Source organism: Limanda limanda, chromosome 16 (assembly GCF_963576545.1).
Source record: "Limanda limanda chromosome 16, fLimLim1.1, whole genome shotgun sequence".
Classification (NCBI taxonomy): Eukaryota; Metazoa; Chordata; class Actinopteri; order Pleuronectiformes; family Pleuronectidae; genus Limanda; species Limanda limanda.
Window position 1 is genome coordinate 13,378,091 of NC_083651.1, and position 13,444 is coordinate 13,391,534.

At 39.3% G+C, this 13,444-nt stretch overlaps 2 protein-coding genes across 5 annotated transcripts; one reads left to right on the top strand and one right to left on the bottom strand.

Annotated features, from left to right (window-relative positions):
* Positions 1-44: 44 nt before the first annotated feature.
* Positions 45-6,246, bottom strand: gabpa (GA binding protein transcription factor subunit alpha). 4 transcript variants are annotated; one of them, XM_061088591.1, is made up of 10 exons: positions 6,141-6,246; positions 3,963-4,062; positions 3,739-3,883; positions 3,471-3,555; positions 3,126-3,350; positions 2,824-3,018; positions 2,634-2,690; positions 1,981-2,106; positions 1,622-1,814; positions 45-787 (listed from the first exon to the last, which is right to left on the bottom strand). In XM_061088591.1, the coding sequence occupies exons 2-10, from the start codon at positions 4,037-4,039 to the stop codon at positions 565-567; spliced, it is 1,326 nt and encodes a 441-aa protein (XP_060944574.1). In that variant the 5' UTR covers positions 4,040-4,062; positions 6,141-6,246; the 3' UTR covers positions 45-564. The 4 variants fall into 4 exon arrangements, with proteins under 4 accessions (XP_060944574.1, XP_060944575.1, XP_060944576.1 ...); XM_061088592.1 differs by lacking the exon at positions 6,141-6,246 and adding an exon at positions 5,700-5,837; XM_061088593.1 differs by lacking the exon at positions 6,141-6,246 and adding an exon at positions 5,653-5,675.
* On the top strand, positions 5,613-12,939 carry u2af1 (U2 small nuclear RNA auxiliary factor 1). The gene is made up of 9 exons (XM_061088595.1): positions 5,613-5,738; positions 8,527-8,625; positions 9,962-10,049; positions 10,768-10,834; positions 11,012-11,061; positions 11,375-11,473; positions 11,570-11,703; positions 12,372-12,464; positions 12,562-12,939. Exons 2-9 carry the CDS (start codon positions 8,582-8,584, stop codon positions 12,761-12,763), a joined length of 777 nt encoding a protein of 258 aa, XP_060944578.1. The 5' UTR covers positions 5,613-5,738; positions 8,527-8,581; the 3' UTR covers positions 12,764-12,939.
* The last annotated feature ends 505 nt before the right edge of the window (positions 12,940-13,444 follow it).

Consider the following 13,444-nt stretch of genomic DNA (forward strand, 5'->3'; position numbering starts at 1 on the left):
TTGAACTGATGAAGTTGAGTGCTGAAATGATTGAATCCAAGTCGTTAAGAAAAAATGCTTGCTGCTTTATTCCCCCTAGTGGACAAAAAAGGGTCCAACAGTTTAGGGAACAACCACTAAATAAAATACAAAACGGGTCCTCTATAAATGGAAAATATGAAAATACACTTGCCCTTCGGGCTATCAAAAAACATTAAGTACCAGTATATACAGTTGGAGCAATTCTTAGCTATAGACGAGGAACACATTACACAAAGCTGGTTCTTCAGTCACATGTTCAAACATTCAGTCACATGCACAACAGCATCATTCAATAATCACACATATCCTGCACTTCATCCTGACCTGCACACGCATCTCTTGGTTAGAATTAAAGCAAAAAAACATTTTACCTGCCCCAGTCTAATTGGACTTAAACTGCAGAGACATTATCAAAGTTGTTAATCCACACTGAACAGGGATCAGCTTTGCATTTCTGTGCTCAGTGAACACAGCTCTGTCAAAAAAAATGGATTTGATTTCCCATCAGCAGAGGAGCTAGAGGGCGCTGTAACGCGGCCTCCCTCAACTGTCCTTGTCTAGTGTCGTGGTTGCCAAGGTCACTGTAGTGATGGGCTGCCCCATGCCGTGCATCTGCATGCGTGCCAGTTTCTTTTGTTCACACTCTGTCACCAGGCTGTTGAGCTCAGAAGCGCTGTAGCCAATCAGAGTCCTCAGGTCGCACACAAACTTGTAGACGAAGCGCTTGCCCTGCACTTTGCTGATCATGTCCCCGTCATAGTAATACCTGAATAAAAAAATCACACAATAACGGCATCATCAAGTTAAACAAGCCAGGTCATGTTTTCAAGACTTTTTTCAACAAGCCATTTACACACACATACAGAAAGTTAAAGGACAGTCCAGCAGACATGAATATCAGTTAACTACCGTTGCCACAATGTCTCACACAATCTCAATGAGAAACCAAAATGCAACTCCACAACACAAACTTTTAAGTGACAACACAACAACAAAAGCCCCACAACCCAAACAAAGTGATAATGCAATAGAAGTTTGTTAAAACCTGGACAAGCAACATGTCGCTTTGAATTTGATGCTTGTCTACTTCAGGTTTTACGGTACAGGTGCTTGAAGTGCCCAAAAAAGAAGACTGCATCTATATCGTAACACCTCAAATGGACTTGACTGCGGTATTTAAGTGTGCTTGTTTCATTGTCAACATCCGTTGTTGCTCATTTCCATTATGGTTGCCTTTCCATTGTGGGACTTTTGCAGTTGCGCTGTGGGTTTTGTATTTGAGTTTCCCTTTAATTTGCTTATGTGAGAGGTCTAACATAACTCCTCAGAAACAGCTGTATCGTATCTTCTCCATGTGAGGTGTTTTGGCATCATCTTAAATATCTGTCCTAAAGATTTTTACAGAGTTTACAAACTCCAGGTGCAGCTGTGTGTACAAACAGGTAGTTTGAAACTAATTGTAGCAGTCATTGTTTTTGGAGCTTGACCTGTGTTAGTGACTAAAGGTCCAGATTTCTCAGCCTCTGCTGCTGTGAATTTGAGTCCACTGACTGTATGGAAGACCGAGTACCCCTATAAAAGATAAAAAGAAGAGACAAACCTGAGAGCTCGGCTGAGTTTCTCGTAGTTCATCGTTGGCTTGTTCTTGCGTTGGCCCCATTTCTGAGCCACAAGTTCAGGCTGGTTGAGTTTGAATTCCCCCTCCTCTCCCACCCAGGAGATGCAATCTCTCGCATCTTTGTCTGTCAACAGCTCCAGCAAGAACTGCCACAGCTGGATCTGACCGTTGTTACCTGGCAGCAGACAAATGCAGAATTCAAGATAAACTGAAATACACATACAATTATAGAGGCATTTGCCATCAATAAACACTGAACTGGAGAGTGTGGCATTTGGTTGCAGCAAACTAATATTTCGAAAAACTAATTAACTAAGTATTTTGTCATTTGTGTGTACTACCTGTACGGTTGCCAGGTGAGCTGCGTTCCTCTCCACCTGAGATACGTGGAGTTCTGGGACCACGACCCTGCTTCATTACCTTTATGGCCGTGGGTGTGCTCACCTGAGCCGGGATAATCTGCACAGCTGGAGAGACAAAGGCAAAAGTTAGAAATGGAAAGTTAATCCATTTTCATAAGAGCTGCAACTAAATACTATTTTCATTACCAATTCAGTCTCCCAACATTTTCATTTCATAAATGCTCATCACTATTTTCAGGGAATAATTTCGTCTGGCCTATAATGCAAAAAACATAACTATGCAATTCCTCATCATATCTGTTTTAAAATAATGTGGGAAGCTGAGACTAGAGTATTTGGCATAACAGCTTGAAAGATAACTAAATGATTTTATCAAAATAGTTGCTGGTTTATTTTCTTTCGATTAACTGATCAGGTCTGGTTTTGCATTGGTAATGAAAAAAATGGAAATATGTCCCTCCTTCAAATATTATAGTTTTTGAAACACCTTGCTTCCCTGTGGGCAAGAAAAAGAGACTTAGTCTGATTTTCATCAGCCAAGATATCTCCAGATCATAGAGGAGACTGTCTAAAAGGACAATATCAAATGTAAAACTCATACATTTCAGCAGATTTTTCACAGGTACACTTACGTTGATCAATTGTGACTGTGGCGTCTCCTCCAGACTGATCCTGACTCGCCAACACATCTGAAATATAAGCAAGGTACAAATTAAATTTGACTTTTCCTGCACAGATGAGATCATATTTGTACTTTGCATTATCTCTGTTCAATTCTAAACACACTGTCCAAGAGTAGGACAACCACACTATGTGACTTACATTTGCGTAGGAGCTCCAGGTGACTCCACAGTATCTCTCCATTAGGCACTTTCTGAAGGAACTCCTCTTGGCTGAAGCCGCAGAGGTCTCTGCCTGGGATGTGAATACTGCCGATTTCCATCTCGTCAATGTTGAATTCCTTCATCACCCAAACAGCCCAGTGGATCACCTGGTCAGCTGACCAGAGCATGGGGTCTGTGGGGAGACAGAGACACCTCATTTAGAAACATCCACCTCTATTACTCACTACATTAAGAACTGTTTCTCATCACAGTAAAGGTTTTAAGAAAGACTTTCCTCACCATATGGTATGCCGAGGCGGACCTGCTCTTTGCGGTAGCCTTCAAGTGCTGCCGCCCAGCGTGTCACCTGTTCTGAGGTCTCATCAGAGAGGCCGGACCTGTCCACAGCAATCAGCTGACCCTCCTCGACCAGAGAATTCTCCTCCCCTGCCGCATCTGGATCGATCACCACTTCTACTGTTTCTACTGGCTTCACAATTTCCAAGATGTTCAGCTTCTCCTCACCTGAGAAAAGACAAACCACAAAGAATTAACATTTGGACACAAGCAGCAAGACGGTCCTGTATATTTGCTGATATCTGAAATGCTCCATTATAATTGTGTCAGTGTGGTTGAGATGAGTACCTGCTTTGGTTATAATCTGCAGACTGAGCTGCACGGTTCCATCCGTCTTTACCCCCTGATCAAAGAGGCTGTGATCCGGGTGAAGCTAAAAAAAGAGTACACAAAAGAAGTCAAGAGAGAGACGACTCTGCATACTCTGCAGTGAAAGCGACAACTATCAACCTGCATTATACATTTCAGTCAACAGATACAAATGTATCAGATCATGAAGGGATCTTGATTGTCTCTGAAATGTACATTATGGACGAAGCAGCACACATCACATTACCTGAATATCCTGCAGGCAGATCTCATATGCATCCAGTGACATTTGGATGCGTGGCTCCAGGAGCTTTTTCAAATTTCCGATGGGCTCATTGATGTCAATGTCTTGCTGAATCAAATCTGATGCAGTGATCGTTTGCTCCTCGACACTACAGAATAAAAGCGAACTGTTAATTTGCAGTTACTGTATGTGCAAGAATCTGCAACTCAAAAAATCATTATGCTTACCCCTCCTCCAGACACGCCTGTTTCTCCCGCTCATCGATCTCGATCTCTATCATCTCTTCTGTTTCACTTTTCGACATTCTGAATTATGCAGAGAGCCAAGCTGTTGGAAAGTATTAAAATAGATGGTTAACTGCCACTTGTCAGGACAAACACAAAGAATTACACAGTTGTGTTTTGATATTTTTGTAAAACACTTAACAAAAAACAGTCACACCATAAACATTGGCTTAAAAACAACAGTCTTCAAATGAGGAAAAGAAAATATTCTTCATATGTGACAGAATCAGAAAACGTTAGTAATCACACTGAGTAAATCAATCTAATACTAATTGATCAATCAAGTAATTGTATAGCTCTAAATTTGAGTGTTTAGATTGTAGTTTTACAAATCAGAGGTTGATCAATTATGTGTTATTCCTCATCACTGTGTTTACAGAATGCATAAGCATTATATATATTGAATTTCAGTTGTATTGCTATTGGGAAATATTAAAATAAAATATATATGCCATACAGATATTAGTGTCATCATTCTCTTAGAGAATAACATTATAATATATATATTTCTGTACTCTACCTCACCCTAAAACAGAGCATAACTGAATTGCACATCTGTTGAACCTCCCTCCAGTAGCCAGTTACAACACCATACATAAATATGTTTTTATATTTAGAGTAACTAAAATAAAAACAACACTCATGGTACTATTTAGTACTTTACTGTGTATTCTAGTATTTTATTGTGTATCATTTGGTTAGGGAGTATTTACAATGTCTAGTACATTTTATGTTTATAACATTATATTTTTAACTATTTTAATTCGTCGTATCCTATTATTCCTACTTCGCTCTATGCACAATGCCCTTGACATGCTGCTGTCACACTGATTTCCCAATTTTGGATCATAACGTACATCTATCTGTCTATTTGGAAGTCTAAGCAGCAAAAAAAACTGATAAACACCAACAAAGTTTCTTTAATCCAGTTAAACGGATAATTTAATATATAATAATAAACACAGATTGGGGCTTGTGCATTGAAGTTTGTGACAGCTAGTGAAGTGTTTATGTTGTGAAAACTCAACACAGCGGTGTAATCACTGCAGTGTTGGTACTAGTAGTGATAGTAGTAATAATAAGGCCTATGAGCCTCGACTCCTCATTGGCTGTGAGGCACAGTTCACTGGCTGCTGCGGCTGCTAACGCTAGCCAACTCGAGGGCGAGGCTCTAGCGTCTAAAGGCCAGACGCTAGGCCATTAGTGAGCAACAACAATCCCCACACATGAATGTACATCACACGCACATGTTGAGGAAACACATCCAGCTGATATCGACACACCGGGCGACACGTGTCACCGCGGTGTAGCCGATCCGCGATGAACCAAGTTAGCTTATATTTAGCGAGCAAATGCTCCACCGGGGCGAGGCAGCCGTGTTACACAAGCCCCGCTCCCGACGTGCTAAACACCGGTAAAAATTTCCCATAACCGCGCCGCGAAATCATATCCAAACAAATGTCCGATGTGACTCAATTTAACTCTGTGCGAAGAAAAGTTTTGAAACGGAAATAGAATAAACGGAAACAAAACAGCATAGGGCAAATGGAAAGGAGCCGGAAATCCTGGCTAAGGTTTACAGCGCCGCAAGACTTCCGAGAGCAGCCGCGTCCGAGGCAAACAGGCAACTTACGCGGGGGAAACTAGCACCGCAGCCCGAGTGAGATGTTTCTAACTCACCGGACCGACCTCCAGCCGAACACCAGGGACTGAACAGAAGTATGTACTCGAATCCAAAGCGGAGTTTATCGTCTGCGGATGTGAACTGCGCTGTTTGTGGCTGGACGGTGTGCGCCCCGGGAGCTTCCTGTTAGCATGTTTGGCTAGCGCCGAAGTACCGTAACTAACTTTTTTAAGGAACTTCCCCTTCTCAGATAACGGGAAGTGTATCATAGGTGTTGCGAGAGGCGCCCGCGTTAGCCTAGCTTTGTTCCTGGTTCGTATAAAGGCGGCCTCAGCCCACTAAGCTAAATAGGAACCAACAACATCTAGCTAGCTAGGTAGCATGCGAGCTACAAAACAGCGGGAAGAGTCCGAGCACGACAAACACGACCACGTACATGAGCACGATTCAGTAGTTTCTCTCCAAACAAACACGCATGTCTGTGGAAGTGTTCATACCTGTTAAAAACCAGGCCCTCCGAGATGTAGAGAGTTCAACTGTGGTGGATAAGCAGCCAAATTTCACAGTCGAGTCGTATCATGCAAGTTATTTGGTGAAGTACAGACACAGTGAGGAGGGCGGAGACTAACTGGCATCACTCAAGTTAAAACTAAAACAAAAAACACTCAATCTTTCTGGGGAACTGTATCTTTATTTCAACTCGCACTTTGAATGTTTTTTACACATTTCCCCCCTTTCTTTGTACAAACATGCGTCCAGTAGATCAACTTTTTGTGTTTTTAATAAAGTAGCTCAACATGGTTTCACTTCTGTGTCCCCCATTTTAAACTGATTACCCACAATTCAGTTATCATTAAGCTAAACACAAACATGCCATTCTATTCCACCAGGTTACCGGCATGCTGTGTTAACTGCACTTCGTTAAGTGATTTTTTTTATCTTTAGAATACTATATGTTAAATCCATAATAAACCTCCATGTCAAATACAAGCAGTTTGAAATATTCACAACAGTATGAGGGAGATTTCTCATCCTACAACTTATTAAAACTGGATTTTCACACAGGCCTTTACAAAATTATGTGGTAAAATGGCAAGGGTCCCCGCCTCCCTAACTCTCACACAGGCCAGTGGAGCTGGGGCTGCTGAGGGCCCTTGGCAATGCCTGATATCTGGTTTTCAACCCAACCCTGGTTCCTTTTCTTCCCAAAACTTTTTTTTTATTGATGTTAACAGACATTTTAAACAGAAGTCTCTCAAATTGTTTCTTTTTTCCCCAAACCAACATAAAAAATAGTGACATTTAGACATGATAATAACAGCAGCTACAAGCGTGTATGTGTGTGTATATATATATATATATATAGAGCCATATACACATGTGTATGATTGTAGTACAATACATGCAAAGGAAAGGGAGATAGCCCCCTTCCCTCCAAAAGCTAGTATACAAACGGAAAAGAAAAACACCCATGGTTTCTAATACTTTTGTTAAATTTGTTTGATGGTAACACCATCAAGGACATTAAAGCACAATTCTGGTTGGTCACTTTACATCTCGTAGACTAAACCAACAAGTTCCTTGTCTACCTAAAAATGCAGTTTCCTGTTGTTTTTTTTATGCACTGAATCATCTGCTGTTACATTTGTTATTCTACTAGCCAATGTTATCAAATGAAAATTCCAGTAGCTATTCATGTAATGCTGTTGTTTTGTTATTATATTTGTCTTTTGATATATGATTTTGAAAGAATCAAGTTTATGAAATAAACATCTTTTCTAAAAAATAAAAAAAGTGGTCTACTATGTGGCAAATTTATGATTAGAACAAAATATTTGTTTTTTTATTTTCATGGTCAAAATATTGCACCTGGGGGTCCCAAGGATTTGTATTTGACCATAAAAGGGGCCCAGAAAAAGCTATACTCTATAACACATGATTGAATATGAATCGTAGCAGCTTATAATTTACCATGAACAAGTTTAAATATCCATGTTAAAATCGACAATATTTTAACTATTATGTATTAATAACTGCATTTACTGAATGCTTAAACCAGGTGTTCTTTTTCTGGGTATTTCAGGACGCCAAACGGACAGATTATTCTAAACGGCATTTCAAAATGTACAGCATGGGTTCGGCTTTTGTTTTGAAAGTCTCACTAGAAGCGGAAGTAAACGTTATTTCAGAATACTTCCGGTTCACCTTCAGAATATTTTTTTTTACGGCTTTAAGAGTAATGTTAAAGTAAAGATCAGTACGTTTTACAAAAGTACTTTATTTTCAGCTAATACAAGATCGAGAATGGTCCAAATAGCACGTTCTCTCTTAAACCATAATGATTTAATTATAACTTTAAGTCATCTGGCAAACAAGTTTCAAACAATAACACTTTTCTTAGAAAATGTAAGTTAAAATGAAGACAACACAGGCTAATGGATGGATTATTGGGTATATTGTGTAATAACCAGTGGAGAAAAGTTGCATTAATACATTAATTTTTACTTCAGATATAATTTAAACATTTGGGGAGAAATACCTCACTTTTCTGATGCACAATATCTTTTGGATCACTTTACTTAAAACAAGGATGAAGTGACCTGCAGACATAACGCTCAACAATTAATATTTATGTAATATTGCAAGGCAGCACATGCATACTATAGACCAGTACAACTGTTACCAGCACGTACTACACATTGTACCTGTACATGTTAAGTAACTCAAATAATGTTTGAACCTTAGGTTCATATTATTCAATGCACATGTCGTTATTTGATCACACAGCAAATTGTTAAGTGATAATATTATTGTTGCAGGTTTTGTGCAAGAATGCAAAGTTTATTTGAACATGCAAGTAAAGATCGTGCGTTTATTCTGAAGGTGCTGAACCGGAAGTCGGGTCGCTACTGCCGCTGAGTGAACGCAGGCGGCCAAGATGGCAGAGTACCTGGCGTCCATTTTTGGGACAGAGAAAGATAAGTAAGTGATTAACGCTGATTTTAATTGATTCCTTCACATATTTATGTGTTTCTCTTATTAAGGCTACTGTGACTTTCATTAATTTGTGTCTGGTGTTTCGTTTCGATTGCTGGAAGCGACACGCTGGCTATAGCTAACAGTGCTAGCATGCTAACCCCAGGAAAATACCGCGCCGCCGTCGTTAGCTCCGGTAACATCTGGGGGGCTGTTAGCGACGAGTTAGCTTTTTTTGAATGAATAGTCTCACGTACTCAGTTAACTTCAATTAAATGCGACCCAGTGACTTCTATCGACCTTTGAGTCCGGCTAAGCTAAAGCTAGGTACTTTTTGAACCCTATCCCCGTCTTTGTTCCACTGGGAAACACACGGACCAGGCGACTTCGTCACGTTATTCAGATTAAACTAGTTCCTGATCACAACTGCTGCATTAAGTTTACTAAACCTAAAGTAACAAGTGAGACCAGGTGTTAATCCAATGCTTGGAATTTCCTGCAACGCCGTAGTACTACTACTAAACTTATAGTATTTCAGTGTCTCCTCCTCCCAACATGTCTTCCCCATATATTCATTCATCCATTCAGTGTAATTCAAAATGTTTGAAGGCTAAATAAGATAAAATTCGGAGCAATAACTACTTATTCATGCAGTTTTCATTTTTATTCATTGTTAGTTGATCACAGAAAACAATTGATTTGAAAATTATGGCTGATTTTAATCATTCCTTGAGGATTATTGACACAGGCTGGTTTTCACAAATAAAACTCAAATATTATCGTTGTACTGTTGGATTAATGAAGGTTTTTGTTTACACATTATATTCCATGAGCGTTTCATTAAATACACTTGTTTTCATGTACACAGTGGAAACAGTATGAATGAGACTAGGTGAATGCTAATCTGATGGGATGAACCTCACGGGTTGTACCATTAAATAAATCAGTTTTAATGTAAAGCAAAGAGTGGAAATTAACCAGGTTACATTAGAATGTATTTTAATTTGACTAAAATTTGACTGCATACACACTGCATTCCAGGAAAGTGTACAGCTTGATAATAAGGAAAATATAGTTTGCTCATATACATGGGTGTTTATAATATAGAACAATGTCTGTTAACCTGCCAGAGTTTGGAGGAGGACCAAGGATTCAAGTTCCCAAAACTCATTGCAGTTGAGACCATAGTGTAAAGTTAACTTTCCACAGTTTGTTTCACTTGTAGGTTTAGTCGGGGGGAAATTGAAGTTGCATGTAAACACTGGCATAAGATGTAGATTTAAGTCCCATGAAAACAGTTTTGTTTACCTTCTTGTTGTCATCATATTTTCTCTTTCCCCAGGGTCAACTGCTCTTTTTATTTTAAAATTGGTGCCTGTCGACATGGAGACCGCTGCTCCAGATTGCACAATAAGCCAACTTTCAGCCAGGTAACATTGTCCTTCTGTCTTTAACCCTACGTTTTCATTGCTATATAATAGTAACAACTTGGTATCAATTAAGCTTTATTTTTCTACTATCTAATTGAACTTATGGCTTAATTTAGGGCTGACAGTGTATCTACCACTTAGTTTTTAGTGCAAGGGTTTTTAAAAACACTCAGTTAATTTGAATCCTTTCTTTCTATGTTTACAGAAATAATCACTGTGACTTTGTTTTTTACTATTATCAGTTACTGTTTGCAAAACAATATTCATAATAATAATTGTAAACAACGTTAATGTACATACAAGGAAAAAACTGTAAAATTCCGACCAAGTGTTCAGTAACTGGTGATTTCCCTCTAAAACCCTTATTCCTTGGGGGATGTTTGCTCCGTTTACAAACACAGAGGGTTTGGTTACCAAGCTGTACACTGAATGATGATACATTGATTCTGTAGCCGTAAGCCTTTTGAACAAGAAGTATGGAAATGGACAAGTAATATCAGTGGTGATGTAATTTAGATTGCTTTGTCTTTATACATTAATAAACACAGTTGGCTATGATGATGCTCCTGGACATAAATTCATCGATCATGTCTTGTTCCGTGCTTGCATTTACGCTTACAACTAAATTCTTTACTAAGTCTCATTTAAATATTGTATTTTGACAGTTTCCTATGTCCGAGGCATCTAAGTCTAAAAAATGTGTATTTTTGTGTTACAGACAATTGCCCTCCTGAACATTTACCGGAACCCCCAAAACAGTGCCCAGTCTGCAGATGGACTCACCTGTAAGTGCTTCAACCCATGACGGAGCTTTGTGACAGAAATATAATTTTCTCTAATCATAAACCTATGTTTTCTCACTCAAAACCGCTACCTTAACTTCTAGCCTTCGTTGGAATTTAATATGTTGCAGAAATATAAATGATGTCTGTTTATTTATTTTTCTCTCCTGTAACCACCAGGTGCCATCAGTGACATGGAGATGCAGGAGCACTATGACGAGTTTTTTGAGGTAATTCACATCATTCTGGAGGTTTTCATGTAGTGTCGCTCTTTCTCAAACCATAAACACATCACTTTAAACGTTTTTACGAAAAAATCATAGATATAAGGACAATAGTGCCATTTTGCAAATGTGAACATGTGTATTTTTGTTTTAACTGAGTCCTAAAAAGATTTAGAGAAGCAGAATCTTTCAGCAATATAAACAAAATTAGAGTTGTGAATTATTTCCTAAAATTTCAAACCGGTCCTTTTATGGACCAACTCTTCATTGCAGTGAAACACATAACATTTTATTTAATTTCTCTCTTCCACCTTTTCAGGAGGTCTTCGCAGAGATGGAAGAAAAATATGGAGAAGTGGAGGAGATGAACGTATGTGACAACCTCGGGGACCACCTAGTCGGAAATGTGTACGTAAAGGTGAGTATCGGGCCTAAAAGCAAATGAAGTCACCATTACTGTATTTATCTTGTATGCAGAGACTGATGTGTCTTACTGGTATATTTATATTTCTAGTTCCGTTATGAGGAGGACGCGGAGAAGGCCGTGATTGACCTGAATAACCGGTGGTTTAACGGTCAGCCCATCCATGCTGAGCTCTCTCCTGTCACAGACTTCAGAGAAGCTTGCTGTCGCCAGTATGAAATGGGGTGAGTGCTCCGAGCTGAGGGCGAGGTCATTGACTGTTTTAGAAGTTTGTTTAACAAGGAACCGTTTAGCCTACAGTGCTACATCCAAAGAGAAGTCTGAGCATTTTTTATTTAAAGATGGGATAACTTTCACATACATTTTTGTTGCCAGTAGTGACTTAATAACAGTTTGTAGTTATTACCATGAGTGGGAAACTAGTTAAGAGAAAATATGATACTCTTACACAATGATTAGATTCTGTTCATTTTGGGTATCTCAGTAATGAAACTACAATCACTACATGGGAACTGCAGTAGATCTCTCGGGTTTGCTATTAAGCGAACGCAGTTGAAGTAAACTTCAACTGCTCCCACCCTGTTTCCTTTTGTGTGATTGAAATGGGACTAATATTAGGTCTTGTAATTGTGTAATATTGTTTAATAGCTTGTACAGTATTGTTTAATTTGTCCTGCTCAAGGGAGCAGTGACTGTAGAAAAGCCCCCATAGTCATGTTTAATCTTTCGCCAATAAGCTATTGTTGATTACTTTTTAATTTCTCTATGTCAGGATATACAAGCTTGTTTTCTCTTGGAGCTGCTGTATATAACTTGGTTGCTGTTGACGTTATTATACCTAAAACGTGAATCTTATGTCATGTCGTCCTTTTTGAATTTTTCCTCTCTCCAGGGAATGTACTCGTGGTGGCTTCTGTAACTTCATGCACCTGAAGCCCATCTCACGTGAACTGAGGCGAGAGCTCTACGGACGCCGGAGGAAGGGGTAGAAACTTACTCACTACCTTTACACCGAGACACTGAGGAAACTCTGTTCAACTAATGTCATTGTATTTATAATCTACACTTCTGCTCTTCTACAGCCGTCATCGGTCTCGTTCCCGATCAAGAGAGAGACGATCTCGCTCGAGAGACAGAGGTCGGGGAGGTGGAGCAGAAAGTGGTGGTCGTGGAGGAGGAGGAGGAGGAGGAGGTGGTGGTGGAGGTGGTGGAGGAGGAGGAGGAGGTGGCCGTGACCACGATAGGCGCCGCTCCAGAGACAGAGAGCGTTCAGGGCGATTCTGAACCTCCGGCCGTGACTACTTGTCCTTCCCTCTCCGTATCAGTCTTTTTTTTAAGTTTGTACCCTCCAAGGTGTATTCTAGGACTAACAGACAGGTACCCGCTCATGAAGCTGTGACAGCATTGACACCCTTGTTTTTTTCTTGATTTCACCTGAATAAATTGAACATTTTTACTTATTATGGCTCGTATGATTATTTCTTGTTATCACATCACTTTACTCTCAGAAGCATGTCGTTGCTTTTCTCATGCATGAGCTTTATTGAAATGCAATAAGAACTGAATTATCAAAAAATATTTTAAACCTAATTCGCTGTTTATTAACTAATATCACGGCTCAGAGCTCACTGTTCAAAACAAATGATCAGATAGCTATCTCCTTTTCCTGGACTTAAACTCTAAAGTGTAATTTACTCATTACTCAGAAATTCATTTTCTGAAGAAGAACCTCATCAAATGTTCTTTCTCCAATGTCCTCTGGTTTTTTTTTTTATATCTCAGTTGACCACAGGGAGGCAGAGGTGACACACACATACTGAAACGCAGTTTTATATTCAGTTGGTCACAGGATGTTATCCCACGCTGCCCTCAGTCACTTAGTACATTTATTATACATTCACTTACTTTAATACTATACATCTTAGCATATACTAATATTTATACAGAACCTTTTAGTATATAATT